Genomic DNA, 27945 nt, shown 5'->3' with positions numbered 1-27945 from the left:
ATGGTGGTTTGCAGACTTAACACGGTTTGGAAATAATTTCTTCATATTTTTTGGTGTTATCTGTCGTTTACATATCCTTCCTAAAACACCAAAGTACGCATATTTCCAAACATCTAAATTAGCTAAAAATTTAGGACATGTTACAAAACTATATTGTCTAGAATTTTAGAAGAGTACTTTTAATATTGGCCGGTTATTTTTCACACAGCGACGTTAACTAGGCAATGTACTATTACCTATAACATTAACTAAAACACCAAAGTACGCATATTTTCAAACATCTAAATTAGCTAAAAATTTAGGACATGTTACAAAACGATATTTTCTAGAACTTTAGAAGAGTACTTTTAATATTGGCCGGTTATTTTTCACACAGCGACGTTAACTAGGCATATCCCCATACTTTTAACGTAGGCTATTTGTAGAGGTCACGCGTCAATGGGAAAGAGCACTGTGTATTTTGTATAGGAAAACGGACAGTAACTGCAGTATGTGGCATCTTGCGATGTAGGCTATGCTAATATGTGACCATACTGACTATTCCGTCTGTTCAAAGAGTTATATTACAATAGCGCCGCGCAATTCATATCTTTTCGGAGGGGAGCATGACCTAACGGCATTTGCGCTCAAATATTGAGACAAATAAAGGTGACACACACAAGAGGAATGGTATGGGTTCTATAAAAGGAGATCTCAACATTTCCGCCCCGTGTGCATGATTTTTCTCAGGAGGTGGACTACAACGCCAAAAACTATTACATGAATACTTACTTCCTCAGATTTTGTGCACACAAAGTATGTGAAACTGTATGATAAACCATAACAAAGGGAGCAGTGACCAATCAATTCGTCCATTTTGACGATTGTATGCAAAGGTCATCATCGTCGTCTTTAACCGTAATTTTACGAAAATTTCGGCCAAGAAAATTGCATGAATTGTTATCAACACATTTTTTCTCTAAATCTACGTAATTTTCCGTAAGAATATGAAGACTTATCCATGATATTCTCACAAAAGTTTTAACAGAAAATTTAACAGAACATTTCCGGCAACTATGCTACCTATGACTTTACGTAAAATTATGGCACATATACATTAGGTTTCACTGCCTGAACAGAATTGGTCAGGTCTCACCTCCTTTTTCAACCAAATCGGCGGCAATAACTTTTATAGTGAGGATCAACATTTAACCACAAATTGCCACAAAACTCACTTCCTGGGAACTAAATACCACTCATTGACCCATGTGTGTCATATTCTGCCTCTAGATATAATGACAGCCTTGTGATGTGGTCAATTCATTGACAGATTCTAACCTCAGGAGGGAAGTCAATTTTTGAACAATTCTCTTCATGCAGGCAGTGAAACGTAATGTCTTCAAATTTCTAAATGATGATAACATCGTCATGGAAGAGCAGAGCTTCTAGAGAATCGTTCATTAACATCAGAAGTCATGTAGTACCGTATCGGACACCATATAGGGGAACTTGGGGCAAATGGTCCATGGGGCAAATGGTCCAGATCTAAGGTTTTCTTGCAACATTTCTGCTATGCTGCCCTCTGTGGACTACTTTTAGAGTTCGATATTTGACCCGATAGTTTTATGAATTTCTGGCACTAATAATCATTTGTGCAAGTGAAATACTGATAATACAGTACGACAGCAATTTTTACCGGCGTGACCTCTGCTGTTACGTAACGCAATGTTGAAAATCAGGTGGCAAATACGGTTTTTAGAAAACATCAAAAAAATGGAATACACGAGTCGTTTCTCCCTTCATTCCCATATTGAGCCCATAGATAAGATATGAAACATGAGTATAAGGCAAAGAATAACGTGTAAAAGTTGAATTATTGTGGAAAAAATGAATGCTTTTGGTGGGCGAAGTAGCCTAAAAAATGAGAGAAAATGCATGTCACGATCACTAAAATGGTTATATCTGCAGCTTTGAGGAAACGCCGGTCTAATGCTTTTCTGTTGTGATAAACATTAATTAACCACAACTTGTATTAAAATTTCAGCGAAAATGAGCGGTGGAACAACCTAGTCGTAGGTTGAAAAGTTGCGTTCTTTGAGTCTTCGTGCCGGAAGCGCACGTTGCAAGTGTCACGATGCTTCACGAAATGGATCCCAGCCGGCGCTGTCTATTATACATGTTATATTGATTAATATAGCAATTAAAACGTCTATTGTTATATATTTTATAAATTCAAAATACTCTATTGTGTAACAAAATATTGTAGTCGTCAAAGAAGGTAGTATCATCTCATTTAACTGAAGTACAAGCAGTTTTGAAAAGATTGTTGTTGAGTGAGATCCTTGAACACGTTGAACGAGAAATAAGATAGCAAAAGAATACCCTTTGCCCGAACAAGTTGCGATGGCTTAGTGGACAGAGCGAAGGTGTGCAGTGCCGAAGGTTGAGAGTTCGATTCCCATGTTATCTCATCGATGATGTGGAATTTTTCAGTTCGTTTTTTTTTCTTTTTCCTCTCCCTTTGTCTTTAATAATATAGGCCCAATGAATGTCGGCTTGAAGGCCCACTTTTTTCATGATTTATTTCTTGTTCATGTTTAAGCCTAATTCTACATTCGAGTTCATATCTTTTAAAAAAATGCATTTAAGTTCAGTAGCTTTCAATATGATATAATCAAATAAAGCATGTCAAACTTAAGTAATTTTTAAAAGTTCAAGAATATATATAGGCCTAGGCCTATCAAATAAAGGAACGTCAACACAGATTTTCACGATTTTTAATTGGACTAGACCCCCCCATATCGGCAACATATTTTACAAATCATGAGATGCACGAATTTCAAACCTAATATTTTGGCATATTTGTAATTTTTTACGCAATGTTCAACTTACACCTCGGATTACACCTAATATAATTGGAATCAGCCAAGTTCGTTGTCTAAACCAATCCCCCATAGAACACCACAGTTAAGCGGTCAAGATATTAAGTGGTTTCTTTCATTTTTATCTCGCTACTTCTGCTTCAAATGTAACGTGAAAACCTTCCTGACAGTTATTTACTAATATTCTAAATATTGTTATAATTTTTGGAATAACAAAACTTCAAATTTGCCCGAAATCGTATATTATGGCTTTAATAAAAATATGAAAACTAGGATTTAAAAATATGAGTTAAAATCAAATCAAAAATCAAAGAGAGGTACTTGCGGGGTTCGAACCAAGATAGAACTTCCAAATACATGTATTTACCACTAAGCCATACCAGATATATGATTAATTCGGTGACAATAATAGCAATGTTATTCCCACTCAGTGCCTCACTCGTGTATTCTATTTCTGGAATGAATTAACACCGTCCAAATAATGTAACACAAACCTTTATGCTGACTTTTAAAATTGTTTGAACGTTGGGAGTATTATTTTCAAGTTAAATAACCAACAATGGACAATTGACAATGAAAGTTTCTTTGCAGGAAAAACATCGGCCGTACAATATATGGCGTGACAGTAGTCACGCACAAAGATAAACATTTCAACATGTTCAATATACGACTACGAATATACCCCAACCAAAATTCACGAAATTTTCAGGCAAGCTAACTTAAGTTATTCTATAACATGACACCCATTTTTGATTCCGGCGCTTTTTCTTGCTTGATGATATGAACATTTTGTGTTCGTGACATGCAATTTTTCTCATTTTCCGAGCTACTTTGGACATGTTCAAGCTTCTTTTTTTCCATTTAATTCAACTTTTACACGTTATTTGTTGCTTTACACAAATGTTTGATGTCTTATCTGTGGTCAGGGTACATGAATGATGCAATATACGACCCGTGTCTTCCATTTCTGGAGCTATTTTGATAAAAAGTGTTTGCGGGCTAAAATGTCAACATTGTGTTACGTAACCCGTGTTCACCAACCCGTATAAATTTTCTGTCGAACAAAAGAGGTCACGAAGTTGCTGTCGTACTGAATAAATCAGTGTTTTCTCGAGTTGTTTACATTTATATCGATACAGATAGTCTACGCTTAGAAGAAGTGTGATATAGATGTAGGTTTGATGTTTGTTTTATGTACTATAGAGCAGTAAAATGTTGAAGCTGATATGTGGTGTTGTTCAGACATCGATGTACCAGTTAAAATTAGGTCTACCCATATTAGGCCTATTTCTTCATTGTTTATTTTTGTGTAAAGGGTGAATCTAGGGATTTAAAAATGGCGTCTCTGTGACAAAGGGTTGGTAATTAAGATATACAAATGGTGTTTAAGTATTGAAAAATGATTGAAACTACTAAAATTTACAATTGTAGTGGTCACAATTTACTGATATTATGATTTTATAATAAATTCAAAATTATTCCACTCAATATTGTTATTCTAGACTCATGTCAAAATAATTCACCACTGACTGTGCATTGAATTACGTTTTTTTTCTTCAAAATGGCTGCGATTCATTTATTGTAAATCGATTTAATTTGCTTTTTATGTAAAATGTGACCAATTGCATTAAAATAGGTTTATGTTTTAATATTACTTTCAATTGAAACGAATTAAAATTGCTATAGAACACATGGATTAAATTATATTTGAGGCAAATAACATAAGATTTACTTGTGGGGCAAATGGACCATAGGCCTTTGGGGTAAATGGTCCAGTACCCCAGTATGCTTATCAAGCTTTTAAAATGAGCAATGGAGACTTGTAATTGTGTGTGTTTATGATTGAAATAAATTAAAATTGCGGTAAAGGACATGGAATAAATTATATTTGATGCAAATAACATACGATTTGGGGAGAATGGTCCAGTTGGACCATTTACCCCAGTATAATTATCAATCGTTTGAAATGAGCAATGAAGTCTTGTAATTGTATGTTTGTGGGTTTATTCAAACTCATTAGACAGTTATTTTTATAATTGTTTTTATGAGGTAGAGGTGTAGTGCAGTAGCAATAGCATCACATAAAATGTCCTTGATTAACTTGTAAATGACATTTTAATATGTATTCACACTGGACCAATTACCCCGCTGTTGGGGTATTTGGTCCAACTGAAATAAGATTTTATCTGGTGTAGTCATGCTTCTTTTCAAGAGGTTTCAGGTTCTTGCACAAATTGCATATAAAGACAGGTAAATATGCTTGGTAATCATACATATTTTATCAGCTCTACCTAGTGTTACATGTTTTTATAAAACAAAAGTGGTTTAAGTGGACCATTTGCCCCAGGTTCCCCCTATATACTGCAATTAAACAGCGATATATTAGTCCAGTATATACCGGGGTTTAATATGGACCCCCACGGACTCTACTAAATTAACCATTTTAGCTTCCTTCCTTTTGTGGTCCTATAACACATTCAAGATGTTAGCAAACAGTTATTCCTGGTACTCGAGCCATATTTAAGGTCAAAAGTCAACACATTTCATCTCATTTCAAGAATTCAGAAAAATTATAGATAGTTTGACCTACCTGCGACATACCGTTCTTGAGTTATAAGCAAAAAGGTCAAATCTTGTTGGTGGTCTTTTTTTGGCCACACAGGGTCCAAAATTGAAAATGCTCCGATTTTAACGAAAATGGTCTCAATACCTGTCCTCTATAGCTCTGATTTACGACCTCATTTGTTGAAAGTGGTTTAGAACAAATGGTTTTAATGTGCTAATCAATACTGCGTTTAATTAGTTCTCTTGTTCGAGAACGCTTTGTGAGCAAATCAATTGGGCATGCAATGGGGCAAACTGCAATTTTGAATTGGCATATTCCATGGGTTTTGGATCAATATGTCTTTATAGCTTGAACGAGGTCTTAAACCCAAGCTTAAAGATGCAGCTATTGGCTTCTGGTTATTATGACATATCTGTCTTTGTTTAGGATATACAGGGGTGAACATAACTGGTACCTTAATTGTTTTGCGCACTCTATATTACCTTTTTGGAATGGAATCTACTAAGTACATATTCACAATCATCTCAGTACCTGTTTTGTGAGACGCTTCAGAGTACCCAAATCCAGGTATCGACGGGCAAATAACTTCAAATATGTCTTCCGCGGTGCCTCCATTGTTTACAGGGTCCGTTAATAACGGAATTATCTGACATAAAAAGAGAGTTCAAATAATCATTTATAGAATCATTTTGAAAGAGAAAATAAATATATTTGAACGAAAGTCCTCTTATTAAATTATAGATTAATTTTGCGGTTTCTGAAAAAGAAAAAAAAAACAAGTGACATCTACGCTTTATCGTTAAGGTTAAAAGAAAACTTTTGTTTTAATCAGACATTGAGAAGAGGACAACGTGACCACTCCTATGAACTCCTTTCCGAGTCGAAATGTTAAAAGTGAAATAATAACAATTGAGTTGTTCTTTATCTGGTTTCTCCAATTCTCAAGCAACGAGTTTTCCTCTTTTACCATGTTTACATTTGCGAAAATATCTGAAAAATATTATGGCCCACAATTTTTTTTAGATATCTTGTTTACGCCCCCTAAGCCCCTCCCTGCATCAGTTTCAGTGCCATATCGAGCAATGGTCAGAGAGCTAGAGAGCAAGAGTGTGTCATTCTTGAAATTTGCTTTACCCATGCCCTTGCTTTAAATTTAGGGCTAAAGACATGCAGAAAGTTGCATTCTCCGCCAACTCAATCAGAGCATTCAAGAAATATTATCCGATGCCCTAGGGACACCAAACATGCCAAAGTGATGATTATCTTCCTACGTCCATAAATGGAATATACCAACATTATCTTCGATCGAAACCCCATTTCTAATATTAAGAGACTGGAAATGTTCCAACGAAGGTATGACAGGTTCATCTTCTACAATGGTTATAATTGAAGACTGAATTTAAAAGACTAGTTTGCGTATGACGTTCTGTCAACCACACCAAAATGCCGCGCAGATCAGCAACCAATCACGCACGGCTTTTACTATACTCGGACATCAGACGCAAACTATTATTTTTAGTTTGGTCTTCAATTATGGTAATTTTGCAGGAACGACGAGCCTCTGCCCAAGGTGAGAAGATTGCAAATGGGCTTGGAAGTTCCATTATTATTCCATTTACCATGTACCACAACACTCATTTTACAGCGATCCTTCTTCGTATAGACGGAGTCCATTCATCCCCGCTAACCACCCACCCTTTTTTAGGATCGCATTGTCGCATACAACATGCACTCGGTACGTGATCAGGGGCTATTTTAACGTGCCTCCTGGCACGTTCGTGCAGCGAGATTAAATATCCGTGCAACGAGAATTAAAATTCCGTGCTTAAAATATTTCTAGGCTATGGCATTCAAGTTTCAATAGGTCAAATGACCAGGATATGAAGCTCTTCCGCGAAGTAAGATCATGACCAATCCTATGCAGAAATGGCATTTGGTAGTTTTCCTTTTTTATTCAACCAATTCATACAACGCCTCTCACTGCATTTACTTTACGTAATGCCTCAAATCAGATACTGCCAAGGCCCCTTGCTATCTTGGCATACGGGGCCCCTGTGCTTTTCTTTATATTAAAGTTGCCTGTTAACATGGTAAAGGATTACAATCTTTTCGCTGACATGTTTATACCTCTCAACCACATTAAAAAAACATGATGAAAATAACATTAGGTCCCACTCCCAGGGCCCAAGTTTAAATAGTAGGCCTATTTTGGGCCATTTTCTATGTAGGGTATAACGTGAATTTTACAAGGGCCTCGAGATTAATACTTTCTTGGCATTAAATATATCAATATCGATATCAATATTATTTGCAGCAACGAAACGGACCACAGCTAATGTACTAGACTGTCTATTTGAATGCAAGTATCGGGAGGGTCACAAACCAATTCGGCCACGTATTCGTCAATTCAGTCCCAGTGCCAATTCGAACCCTGTATAATTGATGTGCAAAAAAAGTTGGCCAAACTTTTTCGTGATTTTCTCCATAACCGTTGTTTTTACACCAAATCTGTACATAAATTTAGATGCCTTGATGTCTTGCATTCGGTCACAAACCAATTCGCTGTACTTTGTGCACTTAACCCTCTATCTTTTTAACCAAATATCCAAAAGAGTCGTGCGATATGTCGAACTTTTCCTCTGGTCATAAGGAACAAAAAAGCCAGCGGTCGCGTATCTGTACGATTATTGGTTAATGATAGTCGAGTCACTTTTTAAAAAAATGTTGTGCACTTAACCCTCTATCTTTTTAACCAAATGTCCTAGAGAGTCGTGCCATATGTCGAACCTTTCCTCTGATCATAAGGAACAAAAAGTCAGTGGTCGCATATCTGTAGGATCATTGGTTAATGAGATATAGTCACTTTTAAAAAAAAATTTGTGCACTTAACCCTCTATCTTAATATCCTAGAGAGTCGTGCCATATGGCAAACTTTTCCTCTGGTCATAAGGAACAAAAGGTCAGTGGTCGCATATCTGTAGGATCATTGGTTATTGAGATATAGTCACTTTTTTTTTAATTTGTGCACTTAACCCTCTATCTTTTTAACCAAATATCATAGAGAGTCGGGCCATATGTCGAACTTTTCCTCTAGTCATAAGGAACAAAAAAAGTCAGTGGTCGCATATCTGTAGGATCATTGGTTAATGAGATATAGTCACTTTTTTAATTTTGTGCACTTAACCCTCTATCTTTTAGACCAAATATCCTAGAGAGTCGTGCCATATGTCGAACTTTTCCTCTGGTCATAAGGTACAAAAAAAGTCAGTGGTCGCATATCTGTAGAGCATTGGTTAATGAGATATAGTCACTTTGTCTAATTCTGTGCACTTAACCCTCAATCTTTTTAACCAAATATCCTAGAGAGTCGTGCCATATGTCGAACTTTTCCTCTGGTCATAAGGAACGAAAAAGTCAGTGGTCGCATATCTGTGGATCATTGGTTAATGAGAAATAGTCACTTATTTGTACTTTGTGCACTTAACCCTCTTTTTTTTACTTCTGGATATCGTTTGGAGTCAAATGATTTTTCATTAAAGCTTATGATATATATTTTCTAAACACGAAATAAAACAAAATTGACCGCAAGCCGACTTTACAGCCGTTTCGTGGTGGACGGTCACATATATTCTTTACATATGAAATCGTTTATCCCTTTGGTCAACATCGAATTGGTTTGTGGCTGACTTAGCTTGGGACCAAATGGCATAATGGCCATGTCAACTGTGGCCGAATTGGTTTGGGTCCGAATCGACCTGCTTCCATGCTGAATAGCAGAAAATGGCGAAAAATTACGTACTTTTACAAGGCAAAAGGCAACTTTTCTTGGCATTGTTGACATGGTGCCTTCGCGAAAGAAAGTTTCCTACTATAAAGACCAAACTTTTGAGATGGTTTCTATGTTTCTATATTCCCAGCAAACACAAAACGTTTTCGACATCATTCGCAAAAGGTTATAAATGGTTGTCAGAAAACGTTTAAATGTCGGGTTATATAAAGGGTATATTAAGAGTATAAAACGTTTTCTTTACCTTAAAAAACATTTTTTGATAATCTACTGCTCAGCAAACAAATATGTTTTACAGAAAACGTTTAAATTTCGGGTTATATAAAGGGTATAAAAACGTTTTAATAACATTCCAAAAACATTCTTGAAAACTTAATACAAAACATTCTAAACATGATGTTATTTTGGGGTTGAAAAAATATTTTGCGAAAAATGTTTGCCCAAAATATTTCCAATAACGTTTTACAAACGTTTTCATGACCTTTATATAACCCGACATTTAAATGTTATTAAAAGGTTTTGAAAAGAACATTTTAAGAACATTTCTGTGTTTGCTGGGTTCAAATATTTTAACATAATGTCATTTAAATATTGACAAAATATTTGGCAAAAATGTTTGCAAAAATAGTTTTAAATAACATTTTTTGAAAACATTATAAAAATATTGTTGCAGTGTGTTTTCATACAAAACGTTTTAAAACGTTATCATGACCTTTATATAACCCGACATTTTAATGTTATTAAAACGTTTTTACCTAAACCAAAAGCCAAAATATAACTTATTTAAAATGTTTTTTTTTTTTTTTCATGTTTGCTGGGTTATTAGTCCATGATAAATATCCAATGATAGAATTCGCCATCTTCGTCCTGTGAATTTTTTTTTGAAGAAGCTTGAAGAATAAGCTAGAATTGAAGGCTGACGTTGCGCCAAAACACGTAGGTTTATGTAGCTAGGCCTACGTGTAATGATAAATGAACTACCACTAAACTTCTCATGCAATTCCATCTTTAACATTACATTCAAATAATAATTACATTGTAAATTGGAACTGACACGAATTTTTTTCAGGAATATCTTGTTTTTCTTCGTCTGATCCTCATTTACTGCGAAGGTAATTTTAAGGATAGCCAACAGGTTGTCTCAATGAGCCAAATGCAAATATTTTCCTTGCATTCGTAAACCGGGTTCGTCACCTGTGCCGTGTGAATATTGCTTTGGATTGTCAGCTCTGACGTGCAGACTGACTTATATCATGTTTATTACTATTAGAGAAAAGTTATATTATAAGTTTATATTTGTACTTTTTTTTTTTTTTTTTCAGTTTGTAATTTATTGGTATCTATTACCTATTTTTATGAGTCTATTGGACTTTTGCTTTTACTTTTCTGTGAGAAAAAAAAGACTGCCTTGCAAATGGCTATTTTATAGTTGCATTATGATAATCATTCCGGAAATATCGAGTGAACACGTTATGAAAGTATGCCTGGATTGTAACCGACATAGGCCCTACATGATAATGGCAGCACCACTTGATATACACAATACAACAGAAGACAGCGCGTTCCAATATGACAAAGGGACTGCATGGCAAATGGCTATTTTATACCTGCAATTATGTTAATATTCCAGAAATATCAAGTGAACATTGTTATGAAAGTATGATAATGGGAGCATCACTTGGTCTAAATTTCAGCAGGAGACAGAGTGTTTTAATTATGACAAAGGGACTGCCTGGCAAATGGTTATTTTATAGCTGCAATTATTAAGGGAACATTGTAATGAAAGTATGATAATGGGAGCATCACTTGATCTAAAGTACAGAAGACGAAAAAATATAATGTTCTATATAATATGTCAAAATGGACTGCCTAGGCAAATGACTATATTATTGCTGCAATTATATTCCAGAAATATCAAGTAAACAAGTTATGAAAGTATTACTCCCCTACTGCCCTAACAGAATGTTTTAACCTTCAATTTAGTATTTGTAATTAATTAATTTACCGGAACTAAAATCGCTACTCTCCTCTTGCTTATATCGAACATGATGTCCTGTGTCTTTTCTTAGACCCATTCAGTGATCCCAGCGAAAGTGCAAAAAAATTGTTTATATATTGCTTAAATGTGAAGGATAAGTCATTCAAATTGTCATTTGGTATTTTTGAAATGAACAATTTGGCAAAAATGAAGAAAACACCAGTATTGACGAAGATGAAGCCCCATTTAAATACACGTAGCAAATTTATATACTGTCAGCATATAAATTACAGATTCATGTAAATTCCCTATTTGTCGTAAATATACGGTTTTTGGCTGAACCAGGCTGTGTTATAAACACATCTATGACAATGACAAAGGTACCAAAATCTGAATTTTGATGATTTTACGATCGTCACTGGTACATATAAAGTTATTGCACATCAAAATTTTGATAAATATAAATATAAAAGCTATAAAACATGTTAAAATACCAGCAAATAGGCTGGGATAAACAGGTGTAATATTCACCTCTAGAACCATCCCACCTAGGAAAGACCTAAACAATTTTGAAAAAAGAATGGAATGCCAGGGGCAAGACCTTAAATGGGCCTACAATTTGGGCATCGGCAAGTAGAAAACCAAGTGCAGGTATCAGAAGGAACAAATTTGGAATAAAATTGAGACTTCAAAAATCCAGAGCTTGATATTTGAAAGAAGAAACGGAATTGGATAATCTGAATGGGCCATTAATGTCTTGGGGAGGGGCTACTAAAGACTAATACGCAACGAACAAGTTAGGGACTGTGCCCCGGGACTGTGCATGAATGAATGAATGAGCCGGGAGGGTAAAATTTCCAAACGGCATGCCAAAAATCGCTTACACCCTGCCCTCTCGGCCCACCAAAAATCTCTTGCCCACCCCGGCCTGCCAAATAACCTTTGCCCCCCCCCCCCTGCACATGCCAAATTTTGGGGATTTCAATTTGCAAATAAACTGGTCCAGATATAATTGCGAGCAGTTCTGAGGGGACTACCTCCTCGACCCCGGCTCGACCCACTCTCCGATGCCCAACTACCAAGACTACATAAACCAACGTGCAGTGACTTATTCAGCCTAAAATAGCCCCTGTACGTGATACACTAGCGAGCGGCGAACTTTACTCAACCAGGAAGAAGATATATTACGTTACGTTTCTCTTACGAAATGTTGCATTTTCACCGCTTTAACGTCATCTTTTACGTTACTGATCAACTTACTTTATAGAATTCATAGAATGACCCAGGCCAACCATGACTCATAAGCAGAGGTTTGGATTTCTGTCCTGGTTTCAGTGTTGGTTTCACATGTACAAAATGTATATCAAGTCCTTCTATGTTAGTACGGTAATGGTTGTACTTGTTGAAATACTTCTCTTGAGCTTTGAAGCTGAAAAAAGTAAGAAATAAATATATGAAGGGTATAACAAACACAACTTCACGGTCGATGGTCACATCAAACATAACTTGGAAGGGCAGATTATCAATAGAATATTCATTACCGTTTTTAGATTTTAGGATACATTAATTAGTATTTTATTTATTTATTTATTTATTTATTTGTTTGTTTGTTTGTTTGTTTGTTTGTTTGTCTGTTTGTTTGTTTTTTTTTTTTTTTTTGCCTCAAACTTCAAATTGTGCCCATTGTACTTGACAAAATTGGAAGTTCAGGGCAATAAAAAAAGCAGCAAAGTAAAATAATTATACTATGCATTTTATAACTAAATTTAAACATATTCTCATTTTTCTCATCATTTCTCTTACTCGTATTTATTCAACCAGTATTTGACAACAGTTTGCATGTACTCCGGTCTGACGCCATAGTGAAACTTTGTTCCTTCAAGTCCTTCAAAATGTCTGGTATTCCGTAGTCTCGTCTTCAGATCATTGATGGTGTCGTTGCTGAAGCTGATGGAGAACTGTCGAATCGATTCAGCCGCCTGTATGCAATAACACCACAACATCGGACGATGCAATAAATTTAATGTTACTTCTGAACACAGTGACATACATTTTTGCTGAACCATGAAATGGTATCAGCCTATATTAGTGATGTTACTAGGTTACTACTAGGTATATCGCCTCAAAAATAAGGGCAGCAGAAACATGTTATTTAATGTTTCTACATGAATGACATTTATTAAAGCATCAAAAATCAAAAAAACGAATTGAAATCGGTCAATGCATTGTGACGTAGTGTCAATTTTAGGATGCTCATAAATGGAATGCAAATCTGCCACAAATTGCTATAATGACAAAATTGGCACATTTCGAGATTTTGAAGGTTTATTTGGACACTTGCTTGAAAAAGCAACGTTAATTTAGTATCACAGGTTAATTGCCTATCTTTTTTAACTTCGTCAAAGAAAACAAAATTTAAAAATCTATTATTGAATAATTATAATAAATTAACCAAATATACTATTTTAGCAATTCCGGCCAATCTGCAGACAAATAAAAGTTGAAAAAATGACTAAGTTCAGCTAATTAATATGCAAAATTGATGCCAAAAGAAAACCGTACATGATATCAGGGTGCGGTTTTTTCACAAACATATGTATACAAAGTTCTTTCAATTGATAACAAAAAATACACAAAAAGTAATCAATTATGCAAATTAGCTTATTAAAGCTAATTATGTATTCATGATATTATTATGTAAATTAGGCATGAGTAATTTTGGTGTTTTTTTTCAATATTTAATGAAAGTCTTTTCATTCATCATGAATTTGTCAAGTATGAACCTGTTATGATGTTGAGTAAAGAATCTGCAGTTAATTACTTTAATATAATACAAAAAATACAAACTTTGACATTTTGACGGTGTCTGGAATAGAATTTTCATTTTTTCTGTAAATATGGTATGTGTCACCATTGCTCAAAGCCAAATCCGAAAAGTAAAAATAAAAATTCATTTGCAATGAGACTTTAAATTAACATTTTGTTATCTGGATTAACATGGGAAGAGAAACGATAAAAGGAACAGCCCCTCTATCATACCGCGTATACAAAAATGGTGTGGTTTTGGACACACACAATGGCTTAGAGCTATTGTGGTTTGGAATATTACTCCTTTAAACTCACTTAAAAAATGTTTTGTTTCAAATCGTTTTCCTCAAGTGTGCCATTCGTTGTCGACGGAAAAAATTTACATGCTTAGAAAGATTAGTATTTCAGCTAAATGGTGGTAGATCTTGATTTTTCAAAAGGCCTATATTTATTGATTTATGAGGGATCTTCAACAATCCATAAAAACAGGTAGTAGCTCTTTAACGAAGCAATATTTATTTAAAAAAAACCCGATGGTAGTCACAAAAAGGTTTCACACACCATATATAAAAAATTCAAACAATTGTGATAAATAGCACATATGAGGAAATTAATTTTTTCGCCATGGATGTTTGCCAAAATTGAACAACTTTCATGCGCGCGCTTTTTAATTTACTGTTATGCTTGCATGCACAGTGTGGCAGAAGTATTGTGCAGCCACTGTGACATGCCTATTACTAGGTTACTAACTAACCATTTGGTCTGAAATGGGCATAATCTCTAAATGCCACAGAGGTATGGCACCATGAGTGGTGTCATATGAAAGAGGAAAACATAAAGAATATAATAAAAATATTTCCACTTTTTGCCAATTGAAGGTCCAAATTGAAGCCATTTGATGTATCATTTCACAGTTGTGTATCCAATAGCAGGGGAGTGTCTATGGGGATCTCCCCCAAGTTGGACAATTTTGCCAAATGAAGTTCCAAATTGAAGCCATCTGGGGCATCATTTTTCACTTGTTTAACCATACGCAGGAGGGGCTGTCTGAGGGGGATGTTCCCCCTGCGAAAATTTTGCTAAGTGAAGGTCCAAATTGAGCCCGTTTGGTGGATCATTTTTACTTGTTTAATCATACGCAGGTGCCCTCCGAAATTGTACAATTTTGCCAAATAAAGGTCCAAATTGAAGCCATCTGGTGCATCATTTTCCACTGTTTAAATATATGGAGGAGTGTCTGACAAGTCTGAGGGTGGATATTCCCCCTCCGAAGTTGGAAATTTTTTCTAAATGAAGGTCCAAATTGAAGCCATTTGGTGCATCATTTTTTAGTTGTTTATCCATAAGCAGAGGGGTGTCTGAGAGGGGATGCTCCCCGCATAGAAGTTGGACAATTTTGCGAAATAAAGATCCGAATCGATGCTATTTGGTGCATCATTTTCACTTGTTTATTCATTCACAGGGGTTGGTTGTCTGAGGAGTGATGTCCTTTTGCGGGCTGCGCAACATGATTGCCACCCCTGGCTCATCAGATAGAAGACACCCCTCCCCACATCTGTAACCCATGTTTCTTCCAAGCTGTCCCCATAATTCCTTTACCGTGAAATTAAAAAAAAAGTGTTAAAATTCAAAGAGGGATGTATCGGAGTCACCGAGCTAGGGGCCGAAATTTCCAAATCGTCCCACTGATTTACTAGGCCTACTAAAAGAATATTACCGGGACAAATGCGCGCGAAAAATTGCAATTTCGATGCTAAAATAAACATAATTGAGAACAATTGTGCCAAAGGAACATGTATACACTATGAAATTTTTACACTGAAAATCACACTGATATCTGTAATGAGCACTGAAAATTTAACACAATGAACAGCACCACTGAAAATAACACTGAAATAGTTCTTTTGTTATTCTGTATGCAAATAACCATTGTCCAACCACACTGAAAAATGGACTGAAACTCCTCTGGAAATCATTGGCCAGTCATTAATCCCACTGAAATGGATTTAATCCCACTGAAATGGATTTAATCACACTGAAATAAGCTGGCCTGTTCCATTGTTATGGAAATTAGTGCCCTAGATCATTGCTCATTATAGCAGACAATAGCCACTTGATATACCACTGAAAAATACACTGAAATACCACTGAAAACAATTTCAGTCTAACAATTTCTTTTGTTCTGATGATTTTCAGTGTTACCCTGTCATTTTCAGTGTGTTTTTCAGTGTAAAAATTTCATAGTGATAGGCCTTTTACAACATTTGGTTAATTTAGTCCCGGTATTTTGATCCAGCTCATGAGTTTTATGCTTATTCCAGGCATCAGAGGAGCTGCCTACAGCACTCCTTTTTGAGATTCGTGATTGTGTTCAAGTTTGAGATTTTTTTGTGTGTTTTTAGGGATCGCCTTGTCGCACCCCCACACACCCCCAGGCGACGGCCCTGTGCATGTGGGGAGGCCATTTGTTATTGTGTTCCCACATTCAAAAAATGTCCCCCGGGATTGACGCCACGCCCATGGTGTAGGCCCTATGGTCTAGAAAATTCAGAATTCCGCCTCTCGGAAAGGGCTCACAATCCTTAAGGGGCGCTGAATGCATCTAGGGCGACACGTTCCCAATTTGACTTCCATGCAACGCTAATGGCACGGGACTATTATGTTTTTGTTGTTCATTAGGATTACTTTTTAAATTTGCAAGAGGCGCGGAAACATTTTTGCCGCTTGCATCATGCATGGAAGGGGCTCAAAATCTACCGAGGGGTGCTGATTCCAACACGGCAGCACGTTCCTTTTTTATTCCCTTAGTTTTAATGATCAAAGCAAAATAATTTTTGTTGAAATTCGCGCGAAGGGCGCGAAAATTTAGATATTTACTGCTTGGAAGGGGCTCAAAATCCATCGAGGGGGCACTGTATCTGATCATGCGTTTATTCGATTTTTTTCTGACCATCTGAATTTTGCCGGCAATAAAACAATCTTTCATAATGATTAGTTTTGTTGAAATTTAGATTTTTACTGCTTGTACCAGAGGCGGGCTCAAAATCTATTTAAGAGGCGCTGAATCCAACGCAGGGCGGCAAGTTCCCCGTTGTCTCCCTTAGTTAAGGAATGGTCATGGTGCTGATTTTCCTCTCCTTCTCTCACATGTCTCAGTGCTAGTTCAAAGCCAGTGGCGTAGCTAAGGGTTCGTTGTGGCACCCAGGGCTAAGGATACATAATGGCGCCCTCCCCAATCCTTGAAACAAGTGCACCAATAGTAGGCCTACCTATCACTCATTCATTTTGGTCATATAATGAAGTTGAATATCGTAAATTGATCTTTCAAATGAATTTGTGCTCAAATACGCGTGAAGCGCGCGAAAATTTTGACTTTAATTGCTAGGATGGGCGCAGAATCGATGTTGTATTGGTCAAGTCGGCGCCCCAAGAGTGGCGCCCAGGGAACGTGCCCCTCTCTGCCCCGTCGTTACACCACTGTTGAAAACCACCATATATATATATGCGGTTTTCTCTCCTTCATATCATCTGCTTTATTCCTGGTTATAGCCATCTTCCTTGTATGTGCCGCCCCATAAGCCACCTTACTTTTATGTAGTGCCGCCCACAAGCCACCCTCATTCTATGTGTCACAGTGTAGGTCCATAGTTACATAGCGTGATATACCGTTTTCCACTCCCTCTTTTCTCCTGGTTAAGAATCACGACGCGATGTTCCGCCATTGATGTCATTGTGACTAACAAGCGTTTTTCTCCTCCCTCCCTGTACTTTTGTCCTGGTTACAAGTCGCCCTCCTTGTATGTGCCGCCTCATAAGCCGCCCTCCTCCACCTCTATTTATAACGCCTGTTGTACGTTTCCGCCGCCCGTCTTTCTCTTGGTTACAAGCCAACATGTGCGGCCCTACAAATAGGTGGCTGACAAGCGTTTTATCTCTATTTTACTTTTTTCCTTGTTACAAGCCACCTTCCTTGTATGTGCCGCCACAAAATCCCCCATACTTCTGTTTGCTTCCCACTAGCCACCCTTCTTGTAGTGCAGGCCCATATAGTCAAAAAGTGTGATCTAACTTTTCACCCCCTCTTTTCCCCTGGTTACAGGTCACGAGTTGCCGGTCCTATAGATGACCAACAAGCATTTTTCTCTCCTCCCTCCCTCTACTTTTGTCCTGGTCACAATTCGCCCTCCTTGTATGTGCCGCCTCACAAGCCGCCCTCCTCCACAGTAGGCCTATATTTATAACGCCTGATGTACGTTTCCGCCGCCCCCCCTTTGTCTTGGTTACAAGCCAACATGTGCGGCCCTACAAATAGGTGGCTGACAAGCGTTTTTCCTCCATTTTACTTTTTTCCTTGTTACAAGCCACCTTCCTTGTATGTGCCGCCCCAAAATCCCCCATACTTATGTGTGGTTGCCCACTAGCCACCCTCCTTGATAGTGTAGGTCCATATAGTCAAAAACTGTGATCTAACTTTTCACCCCTCTTTTCCCTGGTTACAAGTCACGATGTGCCGCCCTACAGATGACCAACAAGCGTTTTTCTCTCCTTCCTCCCTCTACTTTTGTCCTGGTTACAAACCGCCTTCCTTGTATGTGGCGCCCGTCACAAGCCGCCCCCTTGTGATAGGTCACCCTGTAGGCATATTAGACTTGTTGTGCATTTCCACTCCCTCTTTAATCTTGGTTACAATTTGACCATGTGCCGCCCTCACAAGCCACCGCTCCCCTTGTATGTGTCGCCCCATAAGCCGCCCTCTTTGTATATGCCACCCTGTAGGCATAATAGTGCTCTATCTCTCCCTAATTATTGCCTGATTACACGCCACCCTACTAAAATGTGCCGCCCTTATAGGTGATAAGCGTAATTTTCTTTCTTCTTTCGGTTTTTCTTCTTTCCTTCTTTTCCCTTTTCTCTTTTTTCTCTTTCCTTTTTTTTTTCTTTTCTTTTCTTTTCTTTTCTTTTTTTCTTTTCTTCTTCGTTTTTTTTTTTGCGAGAAGCGCGTAATTTTCAAAGCTTAACTTAATAATTGAATACGGTACCTGAGAGGAAGAAAGGCACAACTGCACTAAAACTCTAAGAAATATATTAAGAAAACACTTTCAATATTTGGAACAGTTTTAGGGACAGAATGTGTTCATCTTCAGGGGAACTTTTGGACATGAACTTTTAAAAATACATGTGTAATGATATATCTGAGTGTTTTTGTATTGTAAACTTCATTTGTATGTAAGTGCAACTTTCAAATCTGGACCTCACTACATTAAATGGACCGGTGGTTTATTGTTTTCTGGGCTATCGTATCAAATGAGGTGTCAAAATGCGCAGAAATAAACTCTGCTTCCAACTCATTTTCCAGATTTGTAATACAATAGTCTCTTTTTGAATAACGGCCATTGTTTAAGGGGAGTTAGTTACTTTTTTTTGATATGCTTATAAAAAGAAAATTTATTGTAGTGAAAAGCACATTTCACGGATAAACAAAACTCCACTTTAACCCAATATTTGTGGAGTTCGGCCTTTCTTCCATGCAAACTAAACTGAAGTACATTTATTTAATATACTTGAAAGAATTATTCAGAGAATTTAGAGAAGTGGTGATGCTTGTAGATTCGGTCGTTTGAAAAGACATCGCCCAATTTGCATCTCATCTGTCGACGGAAATGCCTATGATGGGGGCACTGTAGGCTATGCAATTATGCGGAACTCGCAAATTCGAGGTCCGAATCAACTCAGTGATATTTTTAAGAATAACCTTTTTTCGTGGATATCTATTGAAGCATATCCACGGAGCATTTAAAAGGAGGATACTAAAATAATGAAAAGGCCCTTTAACTTAAACGATTTTATTTTATATGTGTTGCGATAACTGCTTTGCTGAATTGTAGGCCTACTCAGAATCACTCTTAAATCCTTTAAAAACAGGACGGACCACCCTGAGCTTCACCATTGCACCCACCCCCTTGAATTCTACTCACCTTAGGCGCCTTCGCTCGGTCCCTCTCCCCACCAACCATCACCCAAGGGTGGTGGGGTAGGCGGCTCTGAGAATGTGCCAGATAAATATAAACCTGCAACCACTGCCAGGACTGAAAGCATAAGCGGCCATCTCCAACCCATGATAAACGACTGGTAAATACGTCTAAATAAATGAGAGATAATGACTTATTTTCTCAAAGCTATACCATATCACAGCAAAAACAGTGCTTAAAAAGTCAATGGTATTTAAACACTTTAATGTTTATATCTTAAACACATTTCTTATGATTATGTGTTTAGATACTTTGGATCTAAACATTAAATCATTTGAATGCTAATTTAACTTTCTAAACACCAATATGTCCCCAATTTCTAAATACTGTTTTTGAGCGTATGTCCTGAGGACCGCTCACGTATAAAAGGAGTTGAACGAAAAGGCTGATTATGGCTGGTTTTGAAAAGGAAATCGCTTCGATAAAAAAATTGGAGGTACAATGTGGAATTTTGTGTTATTATCCTAAAATGTGTACTTTTACACCAAATTTTTTGGGGTTTTTTTAATTGTTGTTTTTAGTTTTTAATTTAGATCCCTTGACTAATTTCTAAAAATGTATACTTTTCTATAACCTTGCATGAATAATTTACAGTTACAGCACTTTTTGCATTTCTGGGGAAGCCACGTTAAAAGGTGCAAATGCGTATACCAAAATCGCTCCCCTTCCCTTTTGGCTTGCCAAACACCCGGCCAAACAAATTCCTCCTCATTTTTGCACAAAATGTATAGCCTACAGCTCACATCGTCCACACAATTCATTTTCTCGGTCAAATATAAAGCAACAATACCTTTAAAAATCTAGGTATTAAAATTAGGCATGAAATTGGGTCTTCAGCGTAAGATTTTGGATTTTTACAAGGTTCAACTTCGCCCGTGAGCTTTTTTCGGAATTATTTACTTTGCGTTTCAAACTAATATAGTTCGCAAAAGAAAGATATTCCCCACCTCTGCAAGGCACATCGTGTGGGTCTATATAAACACAGCCAAATTAAAAAGTCCACACTAGTTCCATCACCATTTAATCAGAGTCTGATGAGTTTATGGCAAAATAATTTATATAATAATTTTTATACGCTTTCCTTCGAAGGTTGATACCAAATTTCATATCAAAAGTTTAATCATCGTGAGCAGAGGAACCGTTGTTTGGAAATTCGTGCAATTTACCGAACCTTATTCCAAATTAGTGATATCGAGCCTTAGGTGGGCCCTATATGAACCTTTTTTTGTAATTGGTGATAGCGAACCTTAGAAACTAGCGAACCTTAGGCCTTATAAAATTAATGTTTTGGTTTTCGTCCAGAGGATTTTCATGAATTGATGAGGGAAGGAGGTGTTTTTTTTTTTCAATGTAAAATTAGCATTGTCCGTAGTTTTCGGTCTTTTCCAACAGTGCTCGAGGAAACGATGAGGCCTTTTTTTTTCAAATGTGAGATTCTAAGGGATAACCCCTCTAGAGTAGGCCTACTACAAAGACTTGAAAGTGATCATTGCTCTCTAATGAACTTATTTATGTATGAAGATTTCATAAATCATTCCAAAGTCTTAAAAAATTAAAAATCTAAAAAAAAAAAAATTCTGGCAAATCCCAGAAATTTGAGGAGGGAGAAACGAGAACCAAAACATTAATTTTATACGGCTTTAGAGATAGCGGTTCTTAGAAATGGCGAACGCCCATGAAGCTAGCTGCATGTGTAGCTTATTAGTTTCGAGTGTAGGCCTATATGTGTGAAGTTGTGTAATCACTTTGGCAGAATTGTCGAGTCATGACGTGTTACTCAAGACAAAATGGGGTTACCGACGACTCGTTTAAAGCCATAATGTACGATTTTCGTCAAATTTTAATTTTGTTATACTTTTATTTAGGCCTACCTAAAATTCTGAAATAGGCCTAATATTAGTAATAACTAGGCTTACCAGAAAAGGTTTCTGTCCATTTAAACAAAAAAGAAATAGTGAGGTGAAAGAAACCCCACTCACTGACAGACATAGACTTTAAGCATCATATTTCGACGCGCGGAAAGACACCAAATTGGTGTCGTATGACCTTTGACATTCTTTTGTGGCGAGTGACATGGTCTTTCAATTCACGCCGAGTGTCCTTGACAGGCTTGACTATGCTTCAGTGGTCATGAAAGAATTCAAAAGATAACCTCTGCCCCAATAATCCCAAGCTATTGTCTGAAACTGCACCTCGGAAGATGTATGCTAACAACTCAGTCCTCAAATGATAGTGATATAACGACCAAAAGATAAGTGACTGACTATCATTGAGGACTGAGTTCCGCAGTCTAACTCACTGATAGTTATTAGAGGCCTATACTGCACTGGTATGATGAGTTCTATAGCTTTCGACCAGTCCAGCAGCACTGCAAATAGACCTACATAATATTATACTGACTTGACTGGTATACTCATGGACATGATTACTATGATTAGGCCCATAGGCTATAAATTATGTATAAAACTTTCAAGTTATGTACATGTTTGAGCTGATAGATTTTGTATGCATGTAAATACAAAGGCGTAATAAACCATGACAAATTTAAAACTCACCTGGTCACGCAACTGAAGTTTGCAGGACGTTGCAACTTGCCGGTATTATGTTTAACAAGCTGTGCCACTACAACGGCAGTGACAAGTTAAAAAGTTTAGTTTCAGTTTATTATGTGACATTGGCAGGGCTATGACACTCTATTCACGTGGTTTCTTTTCCAACGCTAAAAGATTACGAATTTTGGTGGTTTGTAAATGAAAAGTGTCCGCACTATCGATTGATTACGTAACTGTTATGAATAATTTATTAGTTTTTCAATGCAATCGCCTCGACCCACTACACATATTATCTGTATTTATCAAAGTACTTGGAATAGCAATCTGGTGAGTTCACTGAACTACGCCCAAATACTGATGGAGTTTTAATGGCGCTAATCCTCTCCATACACAGATGAACAAATACAATAGGAGAAGGTCAACACATATGACCTCCTATATGACATGTTATATGAGATGTACAACAACCTGAATATCATAAAGATCAGTGTTCGTTTGTGCATATGAACTGCATATTTACAATACTAAATATTACTCGTTATATATTATGTCAAATATTGGTATTATGACAACACGGTATATACATTGTATATAAAACGACTAATAGATCCTACTATCATGGCGTCAGGTCATTGGTTCATCATATCCCGTATGTTTCTTAAAATTCATTCATATTTGAGACAAATTTCTGTGCCCATTTTATAGGCGTACAGGTGGATCCGGTTTTTTGTCATTTTCATTTCTTTTTGATGAAAGAATTAAGGTTTTCCACTGCACGGAGGCCACTATGTGATACTAATTTAATGCTATTTGTAAATGAATGCGGATTCCCGGTTGTTGTTTTTCCACAGTGTGACAACTGTCCACCCATCCAGACAACATCACCACACAATAAAACGTCTGTATTTGTACGACTGAGTAAATATTAAACTGAACTTTGCCTTGGAACATTGTGTAAGACGGTGTAAGATTTTGTGGGCGCCCTCAACTTTATTATCCTCTTTGTATCCTTAAATGACATGGCATATAAGGTGTGAATTCTATGAAGACTACTTATACATGGGGTCATATCCATGGACACAAGTAACGATAATTGACAACACGATACGCGACTGTATTTAGGGAGGCTAACCACTAATAATTAATAATGCCGGGTAGGGCCTACTCCTGGGCGACTCGTGTGGGCAAGGACGCTTAGGACGGTGACCAAATGAGTCTCAAATTTCACCGGGGAGGGGAGAGGGGCACTCAAGTATGATAATGTAGGCCTATACGCATGTGTGGCCAACTTTTTTAAACACCCCCCTAAAACGAGTTTTACCCTACCAGCAAATTTAGGATCAATAGGCCTAAGCTAACTTAATACACTAAAGGAAGTTTTGGATGAGAAAACGAACATTTTGATGAGAAACGGCCAAAATGGTGAGAATTTAAATTTTCTCATTCTTTTGGATGAGAAACTTCCTGGTGTGTGTGTCAATCATTATTGTCTTATTAAAATCCGGGACTTTGGTTGACCTGTGCTAGACTCCAGCACATGTTAATGACGCAAAGACAGTTGTGGTAACACCATGGTCGAAGACCTGCAAAAAAGCTCAAAAACAGATAGTAATGAAACCAGTTTTTATTTTCCTTGTTCTAGCGAGTTCACACAGGGAACTTCTATTATTATCGGGAATTGCCTGTCACACGGGGAGCGTAACCTGTGTAGGAGACTAGGTCGGACCTGGTCGGACCTCATCTCTCCCCATCGATTGTAACCTATAATCCCCGACATTGCCCTTATGAACTCACATCCGCCTGGTTCACAGAGAAGGTGTTTCTAGTACAATGCAGCGTCGGACTCTAGCTGAGAGCGTAGCCTGAGTCCAAACGGACTCCAAGAAGGGCTCTCCATACACAAATGAACAAACACAAAGGAAAGTAGTCTCCTCCGTGACCAGCTTGATTTCGATGGAGCGAAACCAAATTGGCTGCAGAGGAGACGGGTAATTTTGCCATGCAAATGAGGTGAGTGCCCTCTCAAGAATAACTACTCTCTGACATTGGCATATATATGGTACGCTTAACGCTTCATCAGTTACAGTTGCATTTACAGTGTCACAGGTCGAAGGTTGTATACCTAGATACACGTACACAAGTTTCCAGAACGGATAAACCAGGGATCGATATAATGGGATAGGCATCGTAGTATTACGTAACACACCGAAAGATGTAGTTTAACTCTAGACAATTCAGTATCGAAGTTACGTAATGTTACTATGTCAACGGGATCACGCGCTAGAGTAATGAACCACGATCGAAATGATCACCACATAAAGTATATGGCACTCGAAGGCATACCAAAGTAGCGTGATCCGGTAACCAAGAGAATTACGTAACCACTTCGATGCTGAATAGGCGCCATATTGCAGGAGGGTTAGAGTTCATAGAGGAAACGTTAAAGGTTAGTAGATTAGGTCACCCAGGCACATCACTAATGAACACAGGTAAAAACATTGATTTTGTAAAATTCTCCCGATTTTTTAAAATTAGGCCTACTAAATAAGGTTAGTACTTCAAACCATTCTTTGATGAATCTATGCAATATGACGGTAATTTTTGAAACATCTAAGAATCAATCTTAAACATCTTCATGATATTCATTTTTTGCGCATGGTCAAAGCATGCTCTTGCGCTATCCACAGACTATCCGGTGGAAACTTCAAAGCAACGATCATGCGTTATATTTACAAAATGGCGAATGATGTAGTTTAACTCGAACAATAGCGTGACCGGCGTGACGTAGTTTTTGGCATTGTTCCTATATGCACTTTCACCCTCCTGGATAAACCAGCTACCAAGGCTAACTCGCTAAGCAAACACACAAGAAATTTGATTGATCGTACTAGACATAAATTAAATTGTTGGGTCATTATTCGAAAGGTGTATAAAGCAGGCCGTAGGAGGGCACAAAACGTTTCAAAATAAAAACATTTCGGCTTATAAAAGTGGTGCATAGGCATATAAAGGGCATAAAACGTAACCCTATTCTATTACCAGTCTACCCCCCCCCCCCCAATCATGGCACGAAATGGCTTTATGCATGTAAAAAATATTTACACAAATAAGGTCTTATCTTTTGAACAGTTTTGATCATTTATCACTTATCTATCAACAACAAAACTTGTTTTCCTATAATATAACTAGGCCTACCATTAGCTACCATTTACACATCATAAAATCGGAGCGTGTAGAAGAATTCAAGTTTTTGTAGGTCTTGTGGTTCTTGAGTTATGTTGTAAAAGAGGGCTAAAACAGCAACAATTTTGTAAAACATACATAGCTTGCTTAAATTTCAAGTCATAATGTTTGGCAAATGCTAATAAATCATGCTTCTTCAACTCATCAAACTTCTCCCAATCTATAGTTTCAAGAAACTCTTCTGCATTGAACTCTGCCATACTGTACTTTTACTTTTAAGACTCAGTAAATTAATGTCAACTTTTTTACAGTGTATTTCCCGGACGAAGCCCCCAATTTTTGTTACGAGTCGAACTGACTCAAGGCCAAAATCACCTTTTACCCGAACTCACACGAATGCACAACACAAATACACTGTTTGATTAAGCTAACAAAATCTAAGTCTTTAATTGAAAACAAAGTATGATTGGTACATATAACAACAATTGCATATACAATCACACAATCACAGTTTTATTCTATCAGTACTTAACCAGCGGTCTTCTTGTTGGTGATTCTAGAGTTCTTGCAATGTTCTGGACGACTGATGTATATATCCTTATTCACTTGTCCTGCGAAAATAAGCGAAGTCCATTGTACACTTGCGTTTATAAATGAAGAGCTTTGTTGCAAAACCCCTTACATCCATTTTTGACTTTTTGAGAAAAACAGCTTTTTTTTAATTGTGCAAGTATTACTTGTTCGATTTGATTCAATTTGGGTTTGGATAAAGCGTTGATGAATAGAAACTAAAAGAATAGGTTTGGTACAATTTTCAAGCCTTCCTATTTATTTTATTATTTCTTTTATATCGCACCTTTTGTGGATGTAAGGGGTTTTGCAACAAAATAAATTTACCCCTTTTCTAGAAACCACCTTTGCAATCAAATTTGAGCCCATTTGTTTGCTGCACTACATTATGTAACTTGACTAATGCTTTGAAAATCAAAAAGAAAAATTGAAATATCTCATTTACTTTTTTAATTATGAATTTTTAATTAAATTCGGGAAAATGGCATTTTTTGGGTATTTCCGAAGCTACACCTTTTGTTAATTAAAATGATTTTTTTCAAACATAGTGACCCAAAAACAGTTCCTTTTGGTTTTAATAGGTAAAGAACATTCCACTGAGGCTACCATTGTACATCAAAAAATTAAAACAAAACAATTCTATATTCATTTTAAGTTCAGATTTCCGGAAATTCCTAAGATTTCCCAATCGGGAAATATACGATACCTCCGGAAGGGAAGGTAGTATGAAGGTCAAACAACCACCAAAATGTGTATTTTTACCCACACTATAATATTATGCCAATAACTCAATTTCGGCCAAAAGTGGATGTAAGGGGTTTTGAAACAAAGCTCTTCAAATATCCTTGCGTATGAAATCCTCACACGAAAATGATTCTTGCGCTGCTTTCTCCACAAATATTTCTCCTTGCACTGCTTTCTCCAAATATTTATCTCCTTGCGCTGCTTTCTCCAAAAATGGTGCTTCTTTCACCAATCACTCTTTCTGCAGGGAACAGGCTTCTTTAACACTGCTCCGCTGTATTCGACAGATGTGGTTTTCATAAACCCAGCAAACTCCAGCAATTCGACAGAAGAACTTTAATCCTTTGATGAGGATGGGTACATTTGTGTACTCGAAATCTCCTTCGTTGCTGTATTAAAAATAGCTCAATTATTGGCTATGTAAACTGGTTAAAATGTACTTCTTTTTTGAAGCACGAAGACCATCACACACATGTAGAGTTTTACAATCTCCCAAATCTGCCACAATGTTTGCCAACAAATATTTTACAATTTATTACTTGTTGTTGTAATGGTCTTTTTAAACGTTTTTTTTTTTTTTTTTTATAAATCACTTTTAAATAATACATATAAACGTTATTAAAACCGTTGTTTAGCTGCTAAGCTCCCAATTTGGTACATTTTGTGCACTTTGTGAGAGTGTCCACACATAAAGTGCATGGCCCAAAGTTTATTTTAAATTGTGGAGGCATTTCAGATTTGATCCCTAGTGACTTCTAGAGGTCACAGAAGGTCACACATGGGTAAAATGTGAAAATGCTCCGATCTTGTCAACAGATACACTCGGCAGATACACCAAATGTGTAACTTTTTTTCTTCAAACAAAAT

At 36.9% G+C, this 27945-nt stretch overlaps 1 protein-coding gene across 1 annotated transcript in view; it reads right to left on the bottom strand.

Moving 5' to 3' along the window:
- Window positions 1-20108, bottom strand: part of LOC140161721 (epoxide hydrolase 1-like) — a 29294-nt gene extending 9186 nt beyond the window's left edge. The window contains exons 1-4 of the mRNA XM_072185020.1: window positions 19976-20108; window positions 12996-13171; window positions 12453-12621; window positions 5959-6073 (exon numbers count right to left, since the gene is read on the bottom strand). Of these exons, the coding sequence (XP_072041121.1) occupies window positions 5959-6073; window positions 12453-12621; window positions 12996-13171; window positions 19976-20014 (499 nt within the window). The 5' untranslated portion in view covers window positions 20015-20108. The remainder of the gene's footprint in view (window positions 1-5958; window positions 6074-12452; window positions 12622-12995; window positions 13172-19975) is intronic.
- Between the last annotated feature and the right edge of the window lie 7837 nt (window positions 20109-27945).

Source organism: Amphiura filiformis, chromosome 10, assembly GCF_039555335.1.
Source record: "Amphiura filiformis chromosome 10, Afil_fr2py, whole genome shotgun sequence".
In the NCBI taxonomy this organism is placed as follows: Eukaryota; Metazoa; Echinodermata; class Ophiuroidea; order Amphilepidida; family Amphiuridae; genus Amphiura; species Amphiura filiformis.
This window is presented reverse-complemented; position numbering and strand designations above follow the sequence as displayed.